This window comes from Euwallacea fornicatus, chromosome 1 (assembly GCF_040115645.1).
Source record: "Euwallacea fornicatus isolate EFF26 chromosome 1, ASM4011564v1, whole genome shotgun sequence".
Classification (NCBI taxonomy): domain Eukaryota; kingdom Metazoa; phylum Arthropoda; class Insecta; order Coleoptera; family Curculionidae; genus Euwallacea; species Euwallacea fornicatus.
The window spans coordinates 5,907,132-5,927,509 of record NC_089541.1 but is presented as its reverse complement, the minus strand read 5'-3'; the positions used below and the strand labels follow the sequence as shown (position 1 = coordinate 5,927,509).

The 20,378-nt window shown below is 32.1% G+C and overlaps 4 protein-coding genes across 6 annotated transcripts; 2 read left to right on the top strand and 2 right to left on the bottom strand.

The window, feature by feature from the left end:
- The first annotated feature begins 283 nt into the window (after positions 1 to 283).
- On the top strand, positions 284 to 3,114 carry Idh3b (isocitrate dehydrogenase [NAD] subunit beta, mitochondrial). The gene is made up of 6 exons (XM_066290093.1): positions 284 to 469; positions 828 to 887; positions 1,076 to 1,252; positions 1,309 to 1,381; positions 1,742 to 2,289; positions 2,344 to 3,114. Exons 1-6 carry the CDS (start codon positions 428 to 430, stop codon positions 2,578 to 2,580), a joined length of 1,137 nt encoding a protein of 378 aa, XP_066146190.1. The 5' UTR covers positions 284 to 427; the 3' UTR covers positions 2,581 to 3,114.
- A 113-nt stretch (positions 3,115 to 3,227) lies between these two features.
- Positions 3,228 to 7,618, bottom strand: LOC136343388 (uncharacterized). Its single transcript, XM_066290082.1, has 11 exons — positions 7,358 to 7,618; positions 7,051 to 7,295; positions 6,824 to 6,979; positions 6,485 to 6,662; positions 6,215 to 6,431; positions 6,017 to 6,155; positions 5,859 to 5,962; positions 5,663 to 5,809; positions 5,264 to 5,518; positions 5,037 to 5,182; positions 3,228 to 4,958 (listed from the first exon to the last, which is right to left on the bottom strand). Exons 1-11 carry the CDS (start codon positions 7,450 to 7,452, stop codon positions 3,458 to 3,460), a joined length of 3,183 nt encoding a protein of 1,060 aa, XP_066146179.1. The 5' UTR covers positions 7,453 to 7,618; the 3' UTR covers positions 3,228 to 3,457.
- A 186-nt stretch (positions 7,619 to 7,804) lies between these two features.
- LOC136343401 (uncharacterized) lies at positions 7,805 to 10,017 on the top strand. Its single transcript, XM_066290106.1, has 5 exons — positions 7,805 to 8,108; positions 8,182 to 8,655; positions 8,736 to 8,884; positions 8,949 to 9,122; positions 9,179 to 10,017. The coding sequence occupies exons 1-5, from the start codon at positions 8,015 to 8,017 to the stop codon at positions 9,329 to 9,331; spliced, it is 1,044 nt and encodes a 347-aa protein (XP_066146203.1). The 5' UTR covers positions 7,805 to 8,014; the 3' UTR covers positions 9,332 to 10,017.
- A 520-nt stretch (positions 10,018 to 10,537) lies between these two features.
- On the bottom strand, positions 10,538 to 19,444 carry LOC136343407 (uncharacterized). 3 transcript variants are annotated; one of them, XM_066290129.1, is made up of 4 exons: positions 19,105 to 19,442; positions 15,695 to 15,796; positions 12,308 to 12,526; positions 10,538 to 12,251 (listed from the first exon to the last, which is right to left on the bottom strand). In XM_066290129.1, the coding sequence occupies exons 1-4, from the start codon at positions 19,196 to 19,198 to the stop codon at positions 12,118 to 12,120; spliced, it is 549 nt and encodes a 182-aa protein (XP_066146226.1). In that variant the 5' UTR covers positions 19,199 to 19,442; the 3' UTR covers positions 10,538 to 12,117. The 3 variants fall into 3 exon arrangements, with proteins under 3 accessions (XP_066146226.1, XP_066146217.1, XP_066146233.1); XM_066290120.1 differs by having other exon boundaries at positions 12,308 to 12,604; positions 19,105 to 19,438; XM_066290136.1 differs by lacking the exon at positions 15,695 to 15,796 and having other exon boundaries at positions 12,308 to 12,604; positions 19,105 to 19,444.
- Positions 19,445 to 20,378: the final 934 nt, after the last annotated feature.

Sequence of the window (20,378 nt, the reverse complement as noted above, 5' to 3'; positions counted from 1 at the left end):
TCATACAAGTATAAATACTTTAACAAATTAATATGTCTTTTTTACGCCTAAAAGCGCAATTAGTTATACTATTGATACAATTGCAATAAAAAATATTGGAAATATAATATTCATCTCTCAAACCCTTACAATTCAAATCCCATGTTATGGTAGACAATTAATACAGTCTTATTAAATAACATAGGCTCATCTATCGTTTCGTATTATGAATTTTAATAATACCGTGTTCAAATTCTAATTATGGCAACGTTGTAAATTTAGTGCAAAATGTCAATATTGTCATATGTGTAGAGGTGGCGCCACCATTTGATGTCTCATTTTTGGGGTTCCTATTAGGAATCAATTATTTTTCAACAATTTCTTAATAAAATCATCAAATAAAACTAAAATTTTTATTACGCGAAGTCGTAGAACACGATTTTCCACAATGTCGTTAGTTTCAAGACAATTGTCAAGAGTCGTTTTACAGGTAAATTCGTTTTATATTGTTTCGTAGGTTAGGAGGGCTGATGATATAACAACTAGTCTTTGAGAGCGCTCCTCCAAGATTTGTTTCTGTTATTGTACTAAATATTGGTGATCACAGACCAAATCATTTTTACAAATTAGAGATAACTTAGTTTCTATTTAAAATTTCAACAACTTTGATATCAAATAATACTCCATTAAGTTTGAAAGGAAGAAATGCAGGCACTTCTGGTGCTATTCATAGCTGTTTAGCTAGTCAAACCCATGATAAACTAAAAACTGCCCTTTTCGTGTTAAAAATTTGTGAGCTAAAGGACTTGAATCAACCTGTGAGATTCAAAAATTGTTTATTCTTGCAGGCTACTCAATGTGGTGTTGTACGTAATATACACAGTTCGTCAAACAATAACTCAGCTGGAGTAAGTATTATTAGCTAAGAGAAACAGCACAATCAAAATCTACTCAGATAGCTCCGTGGCAGTTAACACTCAGCTTATATTGAGTGGTTTTAGTGGATGACTGTCACCAGCCAGCTTACTTGAATACAATACAAGACCATTAGCTTATTAATTAAGGAACATATTAAATTACAAGAAAATAATTACAGACATTGGCAGAAAGACCAGACACTAGAGTATCTGCCACCTTAATTCCAGGAGATGGTGTGGGTCCTGAGTTAGTGTATTCAGTACAAGAAGTCTTCAAAGCTGCAGGAATACCTGTAGACTGGGAGTCCTATTTTTTCTCTGAAGTTAATCCTACTTTAAGTGCCCCTCTTGAAGATGTAAGACATTTCTGCTAGACTATATTTACTTGACAAGAATATTTTTGGATTTTTAGGTTGCCAAGTCCATCAGCAAAAACCGTGTGGCTCTTAAAGGGATTCTGGCTACTCCTGATTATTCCCATACAGGTTCATTTGATTTCAAATAACTTGTTATGTATAGTGCATTTTGTTAAGACACAACATAGAATTTTACTTGTTACATTTTTAAACTCTTCATGAGATTTGTTAGTTACAGCTAGAAAACTTGATACAAGTAAGATTTGCAATCTCAACTTTATTATAATTTTTATATTGCAAATGCTTATTTGAAATGTTTTCACTAGTTATTGTGGCCTGAATGACTAATAGAAATCTTACTTGTGTTTACTCTCATAACTACAAACTTATGGAGCAGATCTCAACATGGGGTTAAAAATTTTGCATAGAAATTTTAGTGTTGCGCAAAAAAAGCACAGTATTTATTTTCATATTACATTTAACTCACAGGTGAACTCCAAACTCTCAACATGAAGCTTCGTAATGCTCTCGACCTTTACGCTAATGTAGTCCATGTGAAGTCCCTCCCAGGCGTTAAATCTCGTCACAGCAACATTGATTGTGTCATCATCAGAGAACAAACGGAAGGCGAATATTCTGCTTTGGAGCATGAAAGTGTTAAAGGCGTTGTCGAGTGTCTGAAGATTGTAACAGCTAAAAAATCTCAAAGAATTGCCAAATTCGCCTTCGATTATGCGGTGAAAAACAATAGGAAGAAGGTAACTGCAGTCCACAAAGCGAACATCATGAAATTGGGCGATGGTCTGTTCTTGAGAAGTTGCGAGGAAATGGCCAAACTCTATCCAAAAATTGAATTTGAGAAAATGATTGTTGATAATTGTACTATGCAGATGGTCTCTAAGCCGCAGCAGTTCGATGTAATGGTGACTCCTAATTTATATGGAAATATTGTGGACAATTTAGCGTCAGGGCTTGTAGGCGGAGCCGGTGTTGTGTCTGGTTCTTCATATTCTGCCGAATGTGTCGTATTTGAGCCTGTAATTTTTGCTAAACTCTGTTAAGTAACGTTATTTCGATTAAAATATTTTTAGGGAGCGAGACATACTTTCTCAGAGGCTGTAGGTAAAAATGTGGCTAATCCCACAGCCATGTTACTTTGCGCCTCTAAATTGCTGAGACACGTAAATTTGAACTACTATAGCGACATGGTAAGAACCGCCGTTGAGAAGGTGTTGGCAGATGGAAAAGTGCGCACCAAAGACATCGGAGGTCAAAACAGTACTCAGGAATTCACTTACGCAGTTATAGCTAATTTGCAACAACCCTAAGCGAGAATTGGAAGTATTAATTAAACGAAGTGTACAGATTTTTATTTATTTATTATATTGCGCGTAGGTCGTGTTTTACATGTATTAAACAACGTATAACTTTAAAGTAAACTTTTAAAGAGTACCATAATATATATAAACAACTTAATCAAACAGTTAAAATCGTATTACATTTCTATAGTTGGTACGGAGCCTTTAAAAGATGGTTTCTGTGTATATGGCAAATAGACCAGAAAATGTATTTAGTTATTGTTCTGTTCCAACAGGAAAGAAAACCAGTTCCGGATATTTGAAAAATGCATGTAAGGCGAAAGTATACCGTGTATTTACTTAACTATTTCTGACTGTCCGGAATTGGGTTTTCTCCATTGGAAAAGACTTAAATAATAAAATATTAACCGTTTTCAATTTCACAGACCTATGCATGCCTGGAAAATTAAGTTCTAATAAAAATTAGGACTTGTATTCGTTGTTGTTTTGATTGATTTGCTTGTTTTTGACTTTTACTTCAATAAATCTTTAAATTATTATTAATTGCGGGCTTTTCTTTTGCATGTCCAGATACATACAAAAAAAAAGATTCTTTAATATAAAGCTGTTGTTAAACCATTTAAATCTGACATTTTTTTATAGTATTGAAAATAAAACAACTTTTAAATTTAAATAAATTTTATTCATAATAATTAAAGAAAATTAACATTACTCGGAAACAACACACTTGACATATAATTAACTGAAATCACTTTTTGGCCACTTCTTCATATTGGCATTGCAAAACATATGCGTCTGTCTGACAACATCTATTTTTTAAAATATGTCATATGGAAATTCTCTAATTTTTTGCTAAAATTCGCTTTATTCCTTTTGTAAGACTCATTCAGATTATTTCAGAATGTCTGCTATTTTCAACTTTCTCACTCAAATGCTTAGATTGAGACATATTTGGGGTCTTATGGGAAAATGTTTTATCACAGTGTTTTTCAACAAAAGGATTAAAATTCGTGTCAATACCCATATTTCCTAACTCTAGATCGAGGTTAAGTGGGAAGTTATTTTGAAATTTACTAATATTTGCAGAGCACTTTTTACTTGTTACTTTTTCAAGTTTTTCTGGCTTGAGCAATTTTTCAGGTATTGTAGATTGATTTCTAGGTTCAAAGGCAAATTTAGTAAATATCTCTTTATTAAATTTATGAGATGGTTTAATATCACTTTTCTTTTTCAAAACACTTTGTGTTAATTTATTCTCTTCCAGTTGCATCTGACTTGCTGCATCTAAATCCCAATTTATCAGTTTGTCAATATTGGAAAAATCATCATTAACACTGGGCAAGCGCTTTACGAAATCCATTTTTACATGCTGTTGATTACTTTCCCACTCCTTAGGCTTTTTACCACAGTTCTTCATTCCAGAGTTTGACCGAATGTGTTCTGTAAACTCAGGTTTGCTTTTGTTTTCAACGGAAATCATTTTAGAATTTTTACCTTCATTTAACGCTTCTAAATAAGATATATTCTTTTTTTCTTTTGATTTCAACGTATCTATGCAGCTAAGGTTAAAATCAAAATTAGAGTCCCACTCAACTCTACTTTTAGCAAGATCTAACAATGTAACATTTTCCTTGGAATTTTTCTCAATTATTTTTTTGTTATTGAGCTGTGATTGCCCGTGAGTGGAAACAGTAATGTTGCCAAGGAATGAGTGTTGACTCTGCAAAATGCTAGAAAAACCGCTATCTTTGCTCAAATTTGGAGATTTTGTTGGATCACTGTATTCCTTCATTTCTGTGGAATATTTAACATCAACATTAATTGGTCTTGCTGAATTCTCTGATGGCTGATTTATACCTTGTGTAAATTTTTGATCATCAACGGAAGTTTTTCTCGTATCTTTTAGAAGATTGTTTTTATCAGTATCGACCGGTTCCAAGGACTTTTTGAAGGCCTGGGATTGTATGTTTTTAGTGAATTTAAATAATAACTTCGGTTTTTTTTGCTGCTGCGATAATGAAGGACTATCTTCACATTTCTGCGTTTCTTCGTTTGAAAAAGTTCCAGAATTAAAACCGCTCTCTAATTTTAAAATTGATGTAGAAACAGATGGACATTGCGACGAAGTTATTGAAGGATTAAAACTTTCGTCTGTATTTTGAACTTCGCGCTGACAAATGTGGGCCAAATTCAATATTCCCAATACATTTTGAAGCAACTCTTCATATGTTTCTTCCGGGTTGTCAAGAAAAGAGTTCATGTCAAGATTAAGGTTTAAAATAGACGATTCGTAACCCATGGCAGAGTCCACTAGGATAACTGCGATTACTGCATCGAGAATTTCTACTTCATTATGGTAAATTAGTTTGGCATGTCCTTGAGAAAGTCTGAAATTGATAATGACAAAAAGTTTAGCAGTCTGAGATATACAAGTAAAAAACTGTTCTCATATTTTCTTTTTATACCTAATTAAGCTTTCCAGTAAACGCACAGTGGTTCTAGATTTATTTCTACTCCCACACTTTCTCTGCAGTCGGTAATAGCTGCTGAGGATGGTTTCAGCTTCGATCGTTAATTTGGGTTGCCTCTTACGAATAACCGCATAATACTCCTATAAAGAAACCAAAACTAAATAAAATTCTTACCTTTTATATCTGTTAAAAAATAAAAGAAATTCTTCATGAAAATCTACCTGCAACTTTTTAATATCCCACAATTCTTTTTGGCGTTTTTTACTCTCCCCCATGTTTAACACGTACTCCGCTAATGCTCGGTCTTTATCTTCATCCACAATATCCCGCAAAAGCAATATAAGATCAAACCGACTAAGCAGAGGGCTTGACATTGCTACGTTCAGACATAGCGGTTTCAATGGGTTCACGTTTCCTTTAGGATTGCAGGCAGCGAGAATTGAACACCTGGTTTTTAATTTACACACCATTCCTGCCTAACAATAACAATGCTTTTCAATTGCGTTTGAGTCAAGTTATTATATGTTGGTAAGTTTAACATCAAGCTAGTTTCCGTGGACACCAAGGATCTGTTTATGACTCACGTTCTAATTTGGCATTGAATTTACCTAAGTTTATACCTTAGCAACACTTATGGTTTGCTGCTCCATTGCTTCATGTATACTAGTCCTGTCATGCTCTTTCATTGAATTGAACTCGTCGATGCAGCAAATGCCCCCGTCTGCCATTACTAACGCTCCGGCCTCTAACTGCCACTCACCATTCTCCTAAATTTGCCTTGCATTATATCCGCTCAATTTTAATTACTTATCCCACCATAAAAGCAGCTACAGTAAGACCTGCAGTAGTTGAACCAATCCCTGTAGTTAAAATTGATCTCGGGATTATTTTTGAAGCAAATCTCAGCATTTCAGACTTTCCTAAAGGCAACAATGCTTATTGTTCTGAGATTTTAATAGGCAGATATATTTTACCTGTACCAGGATCTCCTACAAGGAGTAAATGGGATTCTGCCCTAATTTCAACTCCAGTATCAATGGTATTATCATTAAATTGGCTGCCGCCTGCCAAAACAACAGCTATAGCCAGTTTTAGGAAATCTAGACCATAAATCTGTAATTTTTAATAGTTCAATTCTTTTTTATTTATTTTTACAAGAGAAATTTTTTCACCTCTGGTGCAATTGACTGCAAAATTATATTTCTTCCTTCAAAAGGTTTATTTAAATGACCGGTCCAAAATTCATCAAAAAACCTTATGACACTGTCAGAAATTGACAAATGCAGGCTATTGCTATTATTAACTTGGATATGATTTGCCCTCAAAACTAGGTCTATATTAATTTTTGCACCTTTGCTAAATTCAGACCATTTTCGAGTGAAAATTCCTCTGCAACAAAAATTGTTGGGAAGGAGATTTAAAAAAATTCAAACTGAATTTACGTAATTGTTACATTTTCTCCAGGTTTGCAAATATTAACCAGATCATCTTCTAAAGTGACTAGCATGTGATTTGGAGTAGCTCCAATTCCTAATTGAGACAAATCTTCTTGTATTTTTATTTCTTGATAATCTTTACAATTTTTTGGATCTAATTCACCAAAACATGACATATTTTTGCCTAAAAGATGACAGTACAAATTTAATGGAAATAGATTAAAACCACTGGGAGAATCTGCTATGAAAAAAATTTCAATAGATGTTGAAACAGGGAATTTATTCCTATGAATGACAGATTATATCAAAATATGCTGATGAATATAAAAAGGTATCTAAACGTACCAGTGCATCCTTCTGGATTTGGACATGAATTTGGTTTCTTGATAATATTTCCCCTATCATATAAAGCTTCAACAATCACAGGAAATTTACACTTAGCACAAATATATTGCCTTTGAAACTCTAAAAGTTTTCTGGAAGACATTCTCACAACTGTCCCTTGAAAATAGAACAACAAAAAGTAAGTAAAAATAAACAGTAACCACAAGATAAATATTAAGAGTACTTACCTGTAACTTGCAAAAATTTATCTGCATCTTCATTTCTTGGGAAAGTAATTCTATTAATATGAGGCCAAGGAGGTATATTGTAAATTCTGCAATTAACATTGCCTTTAATACTGCCTCGATTCAGTTCCTGCTGAACACATATTTGAACATTTATAGCAGATTTGTTCCAACATTTTAATGAGTTTTTTGGATTTGTTAATATGTTGTTTCCAAGACTGATATCTGATTCTAATAGTTCAAGAATACTAAAAGAGTTATGTGAAACTAGGATATCTTAGGGAATTGTGACTTAAGTCTAGTTTCTTACTCAATATTAATGGAAAACCATGTGTCTTCATCAGTGCTTTCTATGATTTTTATAATATCAAGTTTGTGATTTAGTAGCAAATAGTTTTCGCACATTTTTCACTTCCAAATAATATTAAACAACTTAAAATTTTTACTTTGCCGCATAAAACCACCTAACCGTAAACACAACAAAATTTAAAGTAAACAAAAAAAATGATCAAATGTCAGATTAGAACAATTAACGACTGACAGTGAAAGAAATAGAACTCGATCTACTCTATTGACGTTTTACAAGTGCAACGAAGTGGTAAATGAAGTAACAAGTAAAACGACTCTGGTGAACATCCATCCGACTTTCGTCCTTTCAAGTAAGAATCAGCCATACTCGTCGAAAAATTGGCAATAGCGTGCAATTACAGACATAACATCAATTTGATTCTGATCATCGTTTTCGAAAAGGCCTATTGTCAGTGTCAGTTCTGTCAGTAGTTTTGTTGTGTTTGTGGTTTTCAAACCAAAGTAAAATTTTGCATTTATCATTTTATTCAAATAATTATTTTTAATTCAAGCAATTAAAGCATCACAAATGTCTAGCATTAAACAGCTCAAGTAAACCGATACTTGATACTTCTAAAATGTACTGCACCTGTTGCACAGCACCATTTAATACACCATAATGGAGATATTGCTTAATTTGACAAATGTTTTTCTAACAATAACCATTTTAATTGTTGTGTTAGTCAAGGATTCCCTGCAGGAAACCAAACAGTGTAAGTGGAACTATTTCATAAAAATTAAAATTATCAAAACAAGTCTAAAACCTAATGGTTATCTTGTCTCTAGTGTCTTTAGGAAATGGCAAACTTTGTTCCCCTGCAGTAGAGAGGAAAGTAAAATATGAATCACTTCTTGTAACCCAAGGCCGAGCAGGCGATCACTTAGTACAATGGGCGATGCCTGATATGTGTCAGTTTGAGTTTCAATCGATTTATACTCGGGGTGGTGTAATAGCAGTTATTCAAAAATTGCAATTACGGAAAAACTACACTTCCATGGATTGCATAGATTATATCCAATTCCGGTCAAAGCGTGGGGTTACCAGCCCCAGATATTGTGGTTTTATTGATGCTCGGGTGAACATGGATTATGATAAAGACAATGCTCCTGCTACGGTTGTTACTCAATTCTATCCAATATCTTATAGCAATGCATTTTTTGACATTGATGGAGAATTGGATGTGGTTATTTATATTGCCAAGGAGCCTTTGGAGGCAAGCGAAACAACAGAGTTTGAAATAGTATTTACCTCTTATCAAGGTAAGTTGTAAGTTTATTGTTGTAGTCAATTAAATATTATTGTAATTTTACTTAGACAAAATATTGAAATTCATTTTTAGACTGTTCATCATCCCACCGGCTTAAACATGTAATTTTAAAAGATTGTTCAGAAAACCAAAAGCTGTGCATTAACAAAAATTACTTTGACGATGGCTATGTTAATTGCCCACATTTTAAATGTGTGGATGAAGGAGGTTGCCAGCTTAATGTAGGTTCCCAATTTAATGGTATTCAAATCTGAAAAAATAAATCATAACTATTGAAAATTGTAGATACACCTGCCTGAAAAGATTTCAGTAGGGAGTAGAGTGATCATAGGCTCAGTTTCCACATTGGCAATTCTATTTGCAGTTTTTATTTTAATTATTTGGGCGTTTAAAAAACACAAGATGTTTTGTTGGGCAGAAGAGTTTGCTCACCCTACAAGTTCAGAAATTAATCGAAATGTAAGTGATAAATTCTCTTTGAAAAAATTGAATGATAATAGTTTTCCTCACTGCAGTCACGCATAATGGAGATGAATGAACAAACTGGGGCGCGTTTGGCAGAAACTCACACTTCAAACATTCATCCAACTGCCCCTTTACCTGCAGAGGAAAAAGATCTTCCTCCTTCTTATGAAAGTCTTTTTCCAACAGGAGCACCCACTAGGTGAATTAACTTTAGTGTCCTCTTGGTTGTTTCGAATGTATACATTTTAACAAAAAGCTATTATTATCGTGCAATAATAACATTTTTGTTTCAAGATGGAAACTTAGGTGGCTGTTTTGTATATTTTCTCTTTGTTAAGTATTGTAATTGCATTTAATATTCTGGAATACTTCAAAGTTGTAATAGTTCCGTCAGGATATATTATTACATAATTGGACTGATGTATAGAATATTATTTTAAAGGTAGAAGTTTTTTTTCAATACTTTACAATATTTTATGTAACTTAAATATGGTCTCTAGTCTTTCTTTGGGAAGTGGCTCTGGTAAAAGCCCTTAACTAGTAATTTTAATGTCATCTGTGTGAAGAAAAAAATACACAGTGATGGTTTTCTACTTGAACACGTTCGAATTTGAATGAAACTCATATAATACTCGAATATAACGTTGTGCCTATTTAGCATTAATATCTCGTATAACCATTTTTCGGTATTAGAGGAAACAAATAAACTGTATTTAACAGATTTCTTTGAAAAGTTCAAAAGGTGGCAGTATGATAGGTTCCAATGTATAGCTAGTAATATTGTAAATGTGTGTAATATCTAGCTGCATAACTAAATAAGTTTTAGTATTGTATTTTTGTATAATATTTTGATAGTAATATATTTGTATCTACATTATTGACATATAAATGTGTTTGAATTTCCATACTATTTTTTTTGCTAATTAATAAAATTATATGCTAATTCCGATATTTTCCAGATGAATAATGCTTGTAAGATGGCATTATCAAGTTACATAATTAATTAATTCCAAACTTTTATAAAAAAAAAAGTCATTCGATCTAATTCACGTTCATTAAATATTCGAATTAATTTCTGCTAGCCATAAACTTCTCATTCTCCCCTAATAGGATGTTGTTAGGGAAGTCCCAGGTTCTGGTATTACGTTTGTCAGTAACCATTGGACATCAATATATAACGTGAAATTGAACAAGCTTCGAATTGATTCTGCATTACCTCAATTTGTTCATACGTAACGTTTATACCAATCTAATTATCGGCTTGCAACACCTAAGCAGAGGAAATTTAATTATAACGTTGGTAATGCGATATACATAGTTGAAGGAGTTTTATGTGTTCCCTTGGATAATATATAGTAACTGTTCGAATAGATAGGCACAATCCAAAATTAATTAAAAACTAATGTTAATTATGCTCAAAAACCTCTTTTTATTAACCACCATGACATGATATTTTAGAAATGATTTATATAGGTACCTACATTCGCTTTCAACATATAAGAACATCGGAAAACATTAAAGATGCCTACCAGAGTTAATTAAACCGAAGCTTACTTGACTATTCAACCTTATCCATTTTTCTATGTCTTATAATCTCTAACATTCTCATATATATAAAAAACACACGATTATGTAATTCATATAAAATTTTAATATTTTAATATCACATTTGTCAATCCTAATCGGATTTAAATAAAAAACAAAAATGTTATACTTAAAAACTAATCTTAAAAAATTCGACTTACATATTTAAGTATTATGCAACTATAATAAATAATAATACTATTTCCAGGTACTTACCTGATTAAATACATTGTTCATTTGCTGCAGTATTAATTAACTTGAGAATGAGATTTGGGAAAAAATCCTTTTGCTACTATTGCAAGCACTTTGCTATATTCACTCAAACAAATGTCCTGATGCATTAATAATTTTAACTATGGGTTTTGCGATATTCTATTTTTTCAATCAGATCATTGCTGCAGCAAATGAATGGCATATCTTTTAGATAGGAACAACAATAGCTTTAACAACATGTACTTGACTTGATCCTTTTTGGTTGAAAACACGAATAATAAGTACACGTATATTTGATAGATAACAGAGTGACTACCAAAAATATGGAGTATTATTGTTAAATCAAAGACTTTTTTTAAGGTTGTTTTCTTTCCTGTGAATACAAGGAAATCATATGCACGAGTTGTATTAAAAGTGATTATTATACCCACACAATAACAGTACATTTGTTTATCACCACGAATCAGCACAGAGTTTAAATAAATAAACAATTTCGATGATTAGTTGTTGCCAGAAAACGAATACTACTATTGTTACTTCCATGGAATATTTCACAGTTAAATTCTAATGTGTACTGAACCTCGACATCGAAAAGAAATTGATCTCTAAATGACAAACTATTGAAATTTATTAATCAGTAAAAAGAAAACTTTTTTATGAAAAAATTTTCGGTCATTAGCTTTTGAAGGCTCAAGTAGTAGTATTAAAAAATAATAATAATAAATAAAATTGCAGTTAACTGCAACTAAAACGTCGCAAAATTAACTTCATCATAACTTAACTGGCTCTGAATTGCAGGAGACACGTGGTTGACACACACACACACACACGCGCACATACACTTGCAATAAAATTTTAAGCTCCAAAAGACCACAACTATTGTGCATTGAATAATTCTCTATTAAACTACTTATTTCAACACGTCTGTCTTCAATACACAACTGTTCTAGTTTGAATCAGAGCGTTCTTATCATTTTAGAACTCTCATTAGGTCTAAAAATTGCCTGTCAACATATGCAAAACTAATACCGAGCATTATATGATTTTCAATATACACATATTTTTCTTTTAATTCAACCAGGTCTTTGTTATAACTGCATGCTCTATAATTATCGTCCCTATGTCTTTGTACCTGTTTTCTCTAACTGGAAATAAATAACAGCCTCTAAATACTCCAAATCATCCCCAACAATCACGTGATCCTATTGGCTTCATTTACAGTACTACTACTAGTGAGAGGTAATTCAGCAAGACGTGTCTGCGTAGCACTCGCGCTCTGATACGAGGGCGGCGCATCGTGTCTTTGGACATCTTCCATAAAATTATCTATATAAAAACAAAATCCATATATCACTCAGAAAATAGTAGCATCAGAAACTAACCCAAAGCATGCACAGGCACCACATAAATATCGAACTGTCTTTTTTCTCCGCTACGCCCCCCACTATTGGTACCCCACAAGTCCTCGTAAGCGGGTGGTGCAAAGAGGTCGTACGAGGGTGGGGGTGTTTCCGACATTATTTGAGGTACTGTTTGACTGTTGTTGTTCCTCTGGCACCGTCTGCGTGCGTTTCGTCTGCAGCACCATTCACTACACGAAACTATAAGGAAGAAAAGGATGAGGCCTCCGAAAGAGGCCACGTACCATATTATGGACCAGGTGTCTAGGGATGGGGCATCTGGAAGGAGGTAGAAAAGATTTAAAACGGAATGTGGTAGATCGGTTAATGCTAAATGGCTAAACAGAAATCTATGAAAGTATACATTTTTGATATTTAAAAAAAATGATAATTTCGAATGTTCAATAATATACAGAGCCTTCTGTTAAAAAAATGTCCTTTAAGCAAACGTATTCTATTTTAGATTGTTTTTTCTTAAACATATACATATCTGATTTTTCTTAGAAAAAATTAATTAAAAAGTTTGTTCGAGGCAAAATAAAAATTTCGCAATATTTGGCAATTCGAAGCTATACATATCTAAATGCGCAGTGTTAATTTAATTCACAATTATTAACAAAAAATCTGTTAATTGGTTCAACGGATGTAACGTTGTCACCACGACTGCGTCACACCCGTAATTTTAAGCCAAAAATAACTTATTCAGAGATTTTATGACTTCTACCACAATTTTTGCACCTTTGTTAATCTCAAAAGTATGAATATTTGTAATTATCGTAAATCTATTTTTAGTGAATTTATGAATATTTTGCGAGATACGTCACTAACACCAGAAATTTGTTATCTGTGTATAATAGGCGTTAAATTGAAATAGTTTACTTAAGTTACTATGAAATTAGCATAAAGATAGCATTGGATTAGAATCACGAAAATATTGTAGATAAAACGCGATATTCTTATAATAATGACGTGAAGATAAGATTTATTAAAGCTTTAATTTTTAATACACAGAAATCGTAAATTTGGTAAATTTAGAGTACCCGGAAAATAGTGACTTGTTTTGATGGAGAACCAAAAATGTATACTTTTATTAATCCAATTGACATTGGAGATGGTACCGGTATTTATCACTAAATGAAATAGGTAATGGCTGTAGTATGCATTTACTATTAAGTTTATACTTTATACTGTATTAGATGCAGATTTGTTACATATTTATTGATAACTTTGACCATTTTCTTGTTATGATAATCATGACCGTAAACTCGTATACAGTGACTCGCATTAATATTCGGACATTATAGTATTTTTGGAAGTATTAAGTTTTCTACTAACTTATTCCTAACTAACATTATTTATTGCGTAATCTTTGGTTACAAAAATATTTCTAGTATATATAAATATATTTTTGATCTTTTAAATTTAGTTATATATAAAGATACTATCGAACAAAGATAACGAGGCATAATTTTAATATCGCAAAAATATTCGGATACATACCAGGAACATAGTATTTGTAAATAAAATTTATATAAACAAAAAAACATATAAACAAATTAATACTTTGTAGGATTGCCTTTATGTTGTTGTATAACTTGTAGCCGTTTCGGCATGTTTTCAATTATTTTTTTAATGTAATTTTCAGGTATGCGTTGCCATTCTTCAACTAATCGTTGTTTTAACTCGTTTTTGGAGTTGACTGGTTTATTATGGATTTTACGGTCTAAAAATTCCAATAGTTTTTCTATGGGGTTAAGATCAGGTGATGGTGCAGGAGGATTTAATATTTTAGGGCAATTATATAATAAATACTCTTGGACTAAACGCGACTTATGTTTTGGATCATTATCCTGGTAAAATTCAAAATTGTCGCATATACCTAATTTTTCAACACTTTTTAGTAAATTTCGTTTTAAAAGATCCAAGTACATAACTTTATTTAAATTTCCTTCAATAAATACTAATTCGCCTACCCCTACAACTGAGATGCAGTCCCAAACCATCATGCTCCCTCCACCATAGTTCACAGTAGGCTGGAGATTATTCATTTTTAGCTCTTCATTCTTTTTGTGCCATACCATTTTACGACCATCGGATCCCATTGATTTTTTTTTCATCAGCAAATATAACGCTTTTCCAGTATGTTTTCTCTTTCACAACGAATTCGTGAGCAAAGGCGAGACGTCTCTTGCGATTGACTGCCGATACGTATGGGGCTTTTTTCGGGCTACTCTTCCGTTGTACCCGTCTTTTAATAATCGCCCAACTGTGTCAGGATGTACTTTTTTGCCACCGTATTCTAGTAAATCAGCTGTTAATTTAGGAACATTCAGTCCATGGTTTATTTTAATTTGTTTAATAATTTTACGCTTCTCACGCTCATTAATAAGTTTCGGGCGTCCTTTTTTGCGAAATTGATTCAATCCGATCTTCTTGAACAAATCTTCTAATTATATCACCAACTGTATTTTTACTTATACTTAACAAATTACCGATTTCTCGATACGATCAGTCTTTAGCGTGATGAAAAATAATCAATTGTATATCAAAAGAAATATTTTTGCCCTTTCGCTTGATAATGTGAATTTTAGTAAGTAATAAGTTCGCCTTCAAACCCCCTTGCACACAACTAACAAGAAAATTGAGTCTGACGCGTCTCTAATCTTTCACGATCATAAAACACTCTGTATGTAATGTTTTTCTATTATTTTTTTACCTGCACTGCATCGCACCGCATTCCGTGTCCGAATATTTTTGCGATAGTAAAATTATTCTTTGTTTTCTTTGTTCGATAGTATCTTCATAAATAATTAAATGTAAAAGATCAAAAATGTATTTATATATACAAGAAACATTCTTGTAACCAAACATTACTCAATAAATAATGTTAGTTAAGAATAAGTTAGCAAAAAACCTAATACTTCCAAAAATACTAGTGTCCGAATATTAATGCGAGTCACAGTATGTTTTTCTAATTAAAAAAATTGAGAAGGTTGAGATAAGGTCTTATGCCGGAAAGTCTTAGTGATATCTAAAGTAACTCCACCAAGAGTTTTTCGCAATTTCAACAAGTTTCTTTCTCGTGATACTATATTTTGAAATTTCAAACAATAGAACAATGGTGTTGTGTAATTAAAACACTCGACAGCGTGACAAGCTAAAACTGACCAATTTTCATAAAATACCTAACAGCCGCTATACCAATGTTCTGACAACTGCATCTAGAAAATAAATTCCATGGAAACCTCCTGAACTAACCTGAACTAACTAATGATGTACCCTGATTTCATTATTTATATGGAAATTATACCCTTACATGGTGAAAGTTCCTAGCTGTGATATTTGGATACTAAAGCTTATGAAACTCACTTTCAGGTTCCAAGTCTGCTGTACCACCCGGATCCAGCCTCACCTTTTCTGGATAATCCTCAAAGGAAATCGCTTGCAGTATAACGTCGGTGTTGTTAGAATCTGCGAAGACACGACGTCTTAACTTCGTTAAAATGCGTTTAAAATTTTAAAGGTTCTTGAAACGCATTAATCTTTTTTTGTTTAAATTGCTTGCAACAAACGAATTATTTTTTAATGGAGGCGGCAGCTGAACAATTACAATTATCATTAAATAATTGTTTGCACGCTTTAATTGTCCAATATAATGTCGAAAGGTTAATGTGTTTGGTGAACTTAGGCACGACCTTATTCCCTAATTTCGTTTTCTTTAATTCGTATAATTGCACATTCCCCAAACACGAAGTTTCATGATTAATGACTCAGTCATGCATAAACTATGATGATGTATTACACAATTTTCATAAAAAAACGTTCATCTTGGTGGTCACCTTAGTCAAACATTGTCGGGCCTGTTTTATTATTTTTAATGTACCTGTAGCTAATAAAAGAAGATTAAGTATTTATACAGCTGAGGATTTTAATGGCGGTAAAAATATTTTCATTTTCAAATAAGGTAAGTGCCTAACCTTGTTAGCAGACGTAAATTATACAATAATTGCAAGATAAGGCTCCAATTACGCCTGCTCCCAGTTTAGTTACAAGGTGGTAAGCTACGTGACTTTGCCATGGATCTGAATTATGAACTATAGGACAACCCTTGAGAAAATTTAGCCATGACTTGAAAATGAATTTCTAAGCAAAAGTTATATTATATTATGTAATATTAGATAATTGTCTTGGTTAGAGTAACGATTTTTCGGAAATTTCGTTGTATGTTTAGAACTCTTGTTCTAGTGCATCAAAATCGCCAAATCATGAAGTGTGATTGATATATTCAGTTCCCAAGCTTTTTTGTAATGATTATCAACATTCATATATACACTTGCCTATAGTATTATAATATGTACATTATTTATAGCATGTGAATTTATACCCAATTAATATCACTTACGAAACGGAAAACAAAATTTCCGAGGTTGAAATCAAAATAACTCTGGCATTTTTCTCGTAATTGTTGAAACTAAACGATTCATTTGCACGTTTCACGTTCTTTAGTTTATAAATCGTAAAACTGAAATAATATACTGAAAACCGTGGCCATTAATAGTTAAAGGTAACTCCAATACATCCTTACCCAAAAGAAAAGACTAAATTAATTTGTAAAATAAATTATCAGGACGAAAGAATATCATTGTCCAATATTTTTATGCGTCATATGCTGTATTTTCATGTGATTATCCCACAGATTAAATCATAGACTTGGGATTAGCCACAATGAAAATTCATCCATGTACTGTATCACTGTTTCGTGACTCATCAAAGAACGAAATACAAGATAGGTCTTTTACTGTAGGTAGTATAACTATGCAACGCTAATATGGTGTTACGATTTAAAAAATATACAGCATGTTTCCAGATGGGGTTGCCAAAAGGAGGAAGTTTCTTATTTTTAATTGTAAGGGAAAAATGTATTTTTCGTGAACAAAAGTCTTGATGGGAGTCGCCATAAAAATGAGAAATAATATTTGGGACGTTGAAAAATTTTCACTTAAATGGACCTATTTCTCGATATTTCTTTGTAATGAAAAGGCAAATTGTAATGGTGAGAACTGATTTTCCCGTTTTGGAATAAGCATAAATTTGATTTTCTGTCGTAATTAAATTAAAAATAAGAAATTTTCTCCTTTTGGCAACCCTATCTGGGAACATACTGTATATTTCTAAGAATACTAGTAGCAAACACAAAGTAAGTACCAAAATTGAAAATATTTGCTCTCATTAAATCCCTTTTAACGCCTTAAGAAAAACTAAGCCTAAAAGCACTCATTGCATTAGTAGTTTTACCTGGAATTCAGAAAAGTGCGCTAATAATGTATTTACGTGGAGAAGAATGAGAATGACGTACGAAAAACCTGATAACTGAATACTTTTATTTGTTATTAGCCAATGCGAAAACACAACTGTTAATATAACTGATAAAACATAAATTCTTGTATAAACGATAAAAAAAAGAACATTATTTAATTAATAATGTAACTTCTTAGTTTTTTTTGTGATAAAAAGAAAATGTTAATTTTTGTTTCAGTTCCTACTAAATTTTCAATCGAGAGTTACATATTATATAACAATAATGATTTGCCGAATGCCGGACTTTACATGAAACATCAATTTTGGAATAAATTTACGTGAAGTGGTTTACATTTGAGTCAAGGGGTTTAAAAATAAACGTACTTATATGTAAGGAAGATGTGTAGCTTTAGATAGAAACGAAAATTATAATTCTCGATAGCAAGATGTAATGCAAGAGCTTAGCAATGAAAAGACATCTGGTCTTAAATATATTTTGTTCATAAAAAAGGAACAGAAAAAAGTCAATGTTACCCGTAAATGATCTTGAGTTGTTATTGAGTGTTAAATAAATAGGTAGTCTTAAATTAATAATTAATTAAAAAGGTGATTTTCCATCACTTAAACACCTATACATTTACCAAAAATTAAATGTTTTCTGACCCGTCAAATAAAGTCATCATATTAAAATATCAGTTTTGAGTTAAAATATTCAACCAAATTTATCACTAAAATTTAATGTATGTTTGTATGTGGATGAACCTATTTAATGCAACTTTCTTTAATCTGAGGAGGAGACAAAATTCCTGTTTTCGAACGTCTCTAATATTCAATCGCAATTTAACAGCTGAAAGCATATTACAATAAATTTCACAATAAATCTAATTGAAATTTGTATTTCTGCAGTTTTTGAGAAACGTCCTCAAAATCGATTTCTCAGAATCTCCAAGAAAATTTTTGGTAGTAATTTTGTAACAATATAAATTAAAAAAAACACTTTATTAGGTAATTTCCCTGCTGTAAAACTAAAATTGAGACTGTGCCAAAACGTTTTTGATCAATAATTTGATTAAGAATTATATATCTTAAATTTTTTAAAACTTGTGGGATGACATAGGATCTAATAAAATAAGCAAATAACAAAGGTGAAAATGCATATTATAATTTACATTTAGAGAAAATTTACGGCAATATAAAAAGGAGATTCAGATGTAGCAGGCAAATATATAGACAAGTTGCCGATGATAATGTTATTCACTACTTTTCTCATCTATCAACTAACTTAATTTAAAATCAAACATCCGTCAAAATAGGCGCTGAGTTTTATAGTCATGGAATATGAAAACTATTTTCTTCATTAAACAATTCGTTTCTTAGTACTTAAAGTAGTAAAGGAGAATGATTTTTTTGCTATCAAGCCGACAGTAATAGATGTATTATTTTACATTATAATTTTGGACTAGAAATATTCTTGAACTCACCTACTGATATCTGCTGAATATTATGGGCACGAATTTCCGTAAACTCCATCCACACCACCATCACCAAACATACTGTTGTTAACTGCGTTCTCATGGTCACCAACTAGATTTTTCAAATTTATAAACAAAATCCGAAAATAGTACCGGCAAAAGTCGCGTGCGCCCGATAGACCGGGCTCAGGAAGCTTGACCTATTACTGCACTTATATATTATAGCAGGAGTTCTATTTCTAATATGAAGGAAAAAGGTAATTAATCCTCGAGTCAGCTGTTTGAAGTCAGCAAAGCTACAGCCACGCGTGTATGATTGGCGAATGATTATATTGCTAAGTAGGTGCGCTTATTTGTGTATTACCTGCTCTGTGATGACATGTTATCTTACCGGTTTGCTTATTGTTCTATTTAGCAGGTTCTGCGACGCCTGCTGATTTTAACTTCATCAAGGTTCAGTGACGAGAAAGGGATACTTATCGAGTAGGGCGGAAGGAAAATATCTCAGAGAGTTCATTGAATTCGCACATGTACAGGATGAATATGACAACTTCGTAAAAAAAACATGAGTCATTTAAAATGTTCTGCTTATGATGGAGATATAATGCGCAGGATTTGCTTTACAGTTTCGATTCTCGGAATTAATACAACATTAGGTTAATTTAAATTAATTGGAAGTGATTAATAGTTATATAAAAAAGATGCAGGACATAGTTATGAAATCTTAGATAACCTAATGTAAAAGTATTTTTTGAAATCCTCTTTTTACCTTCGTCCTCTGTAATGAATTGTGAAATGGCTAATTTTTTGGTAATACTCAAAAACTATTTCATCCATAAAAATTGGATGGATGTTTTCCTTTCATTGGAAACACTTTTACAAAATTAGAAACTTCAAACCTCTAAAGTTCATTCTATACAAGCTGAAAAAATTAACAAAGTGCTACATATAGATTCCGCAAATATTAAAATTAATCAAATAATCCGAACTTATTTCCTTTTTTATATAAAATTCGATACATGTATAAGTTTCTCTCTGGAATGGTAAGTACATACTTTAGAAACTATTATTTTTTAGGACAAATTACTAGCAACTTATATGGATTAAGTTCATTTTCATGGGCACTAAATTTGAATTAAGAGACAATTTCGATAGAAATCAGTCAATGAGCTGAATAATGCTTCAGACTTATTTGAAGGTTTTCAAGTAAAGTATCATTTTGGTAAAATTTCTTGGCTGTTGATTTTTCAGACCAATTTTTTTGGATTAAAGCCAAATTATTA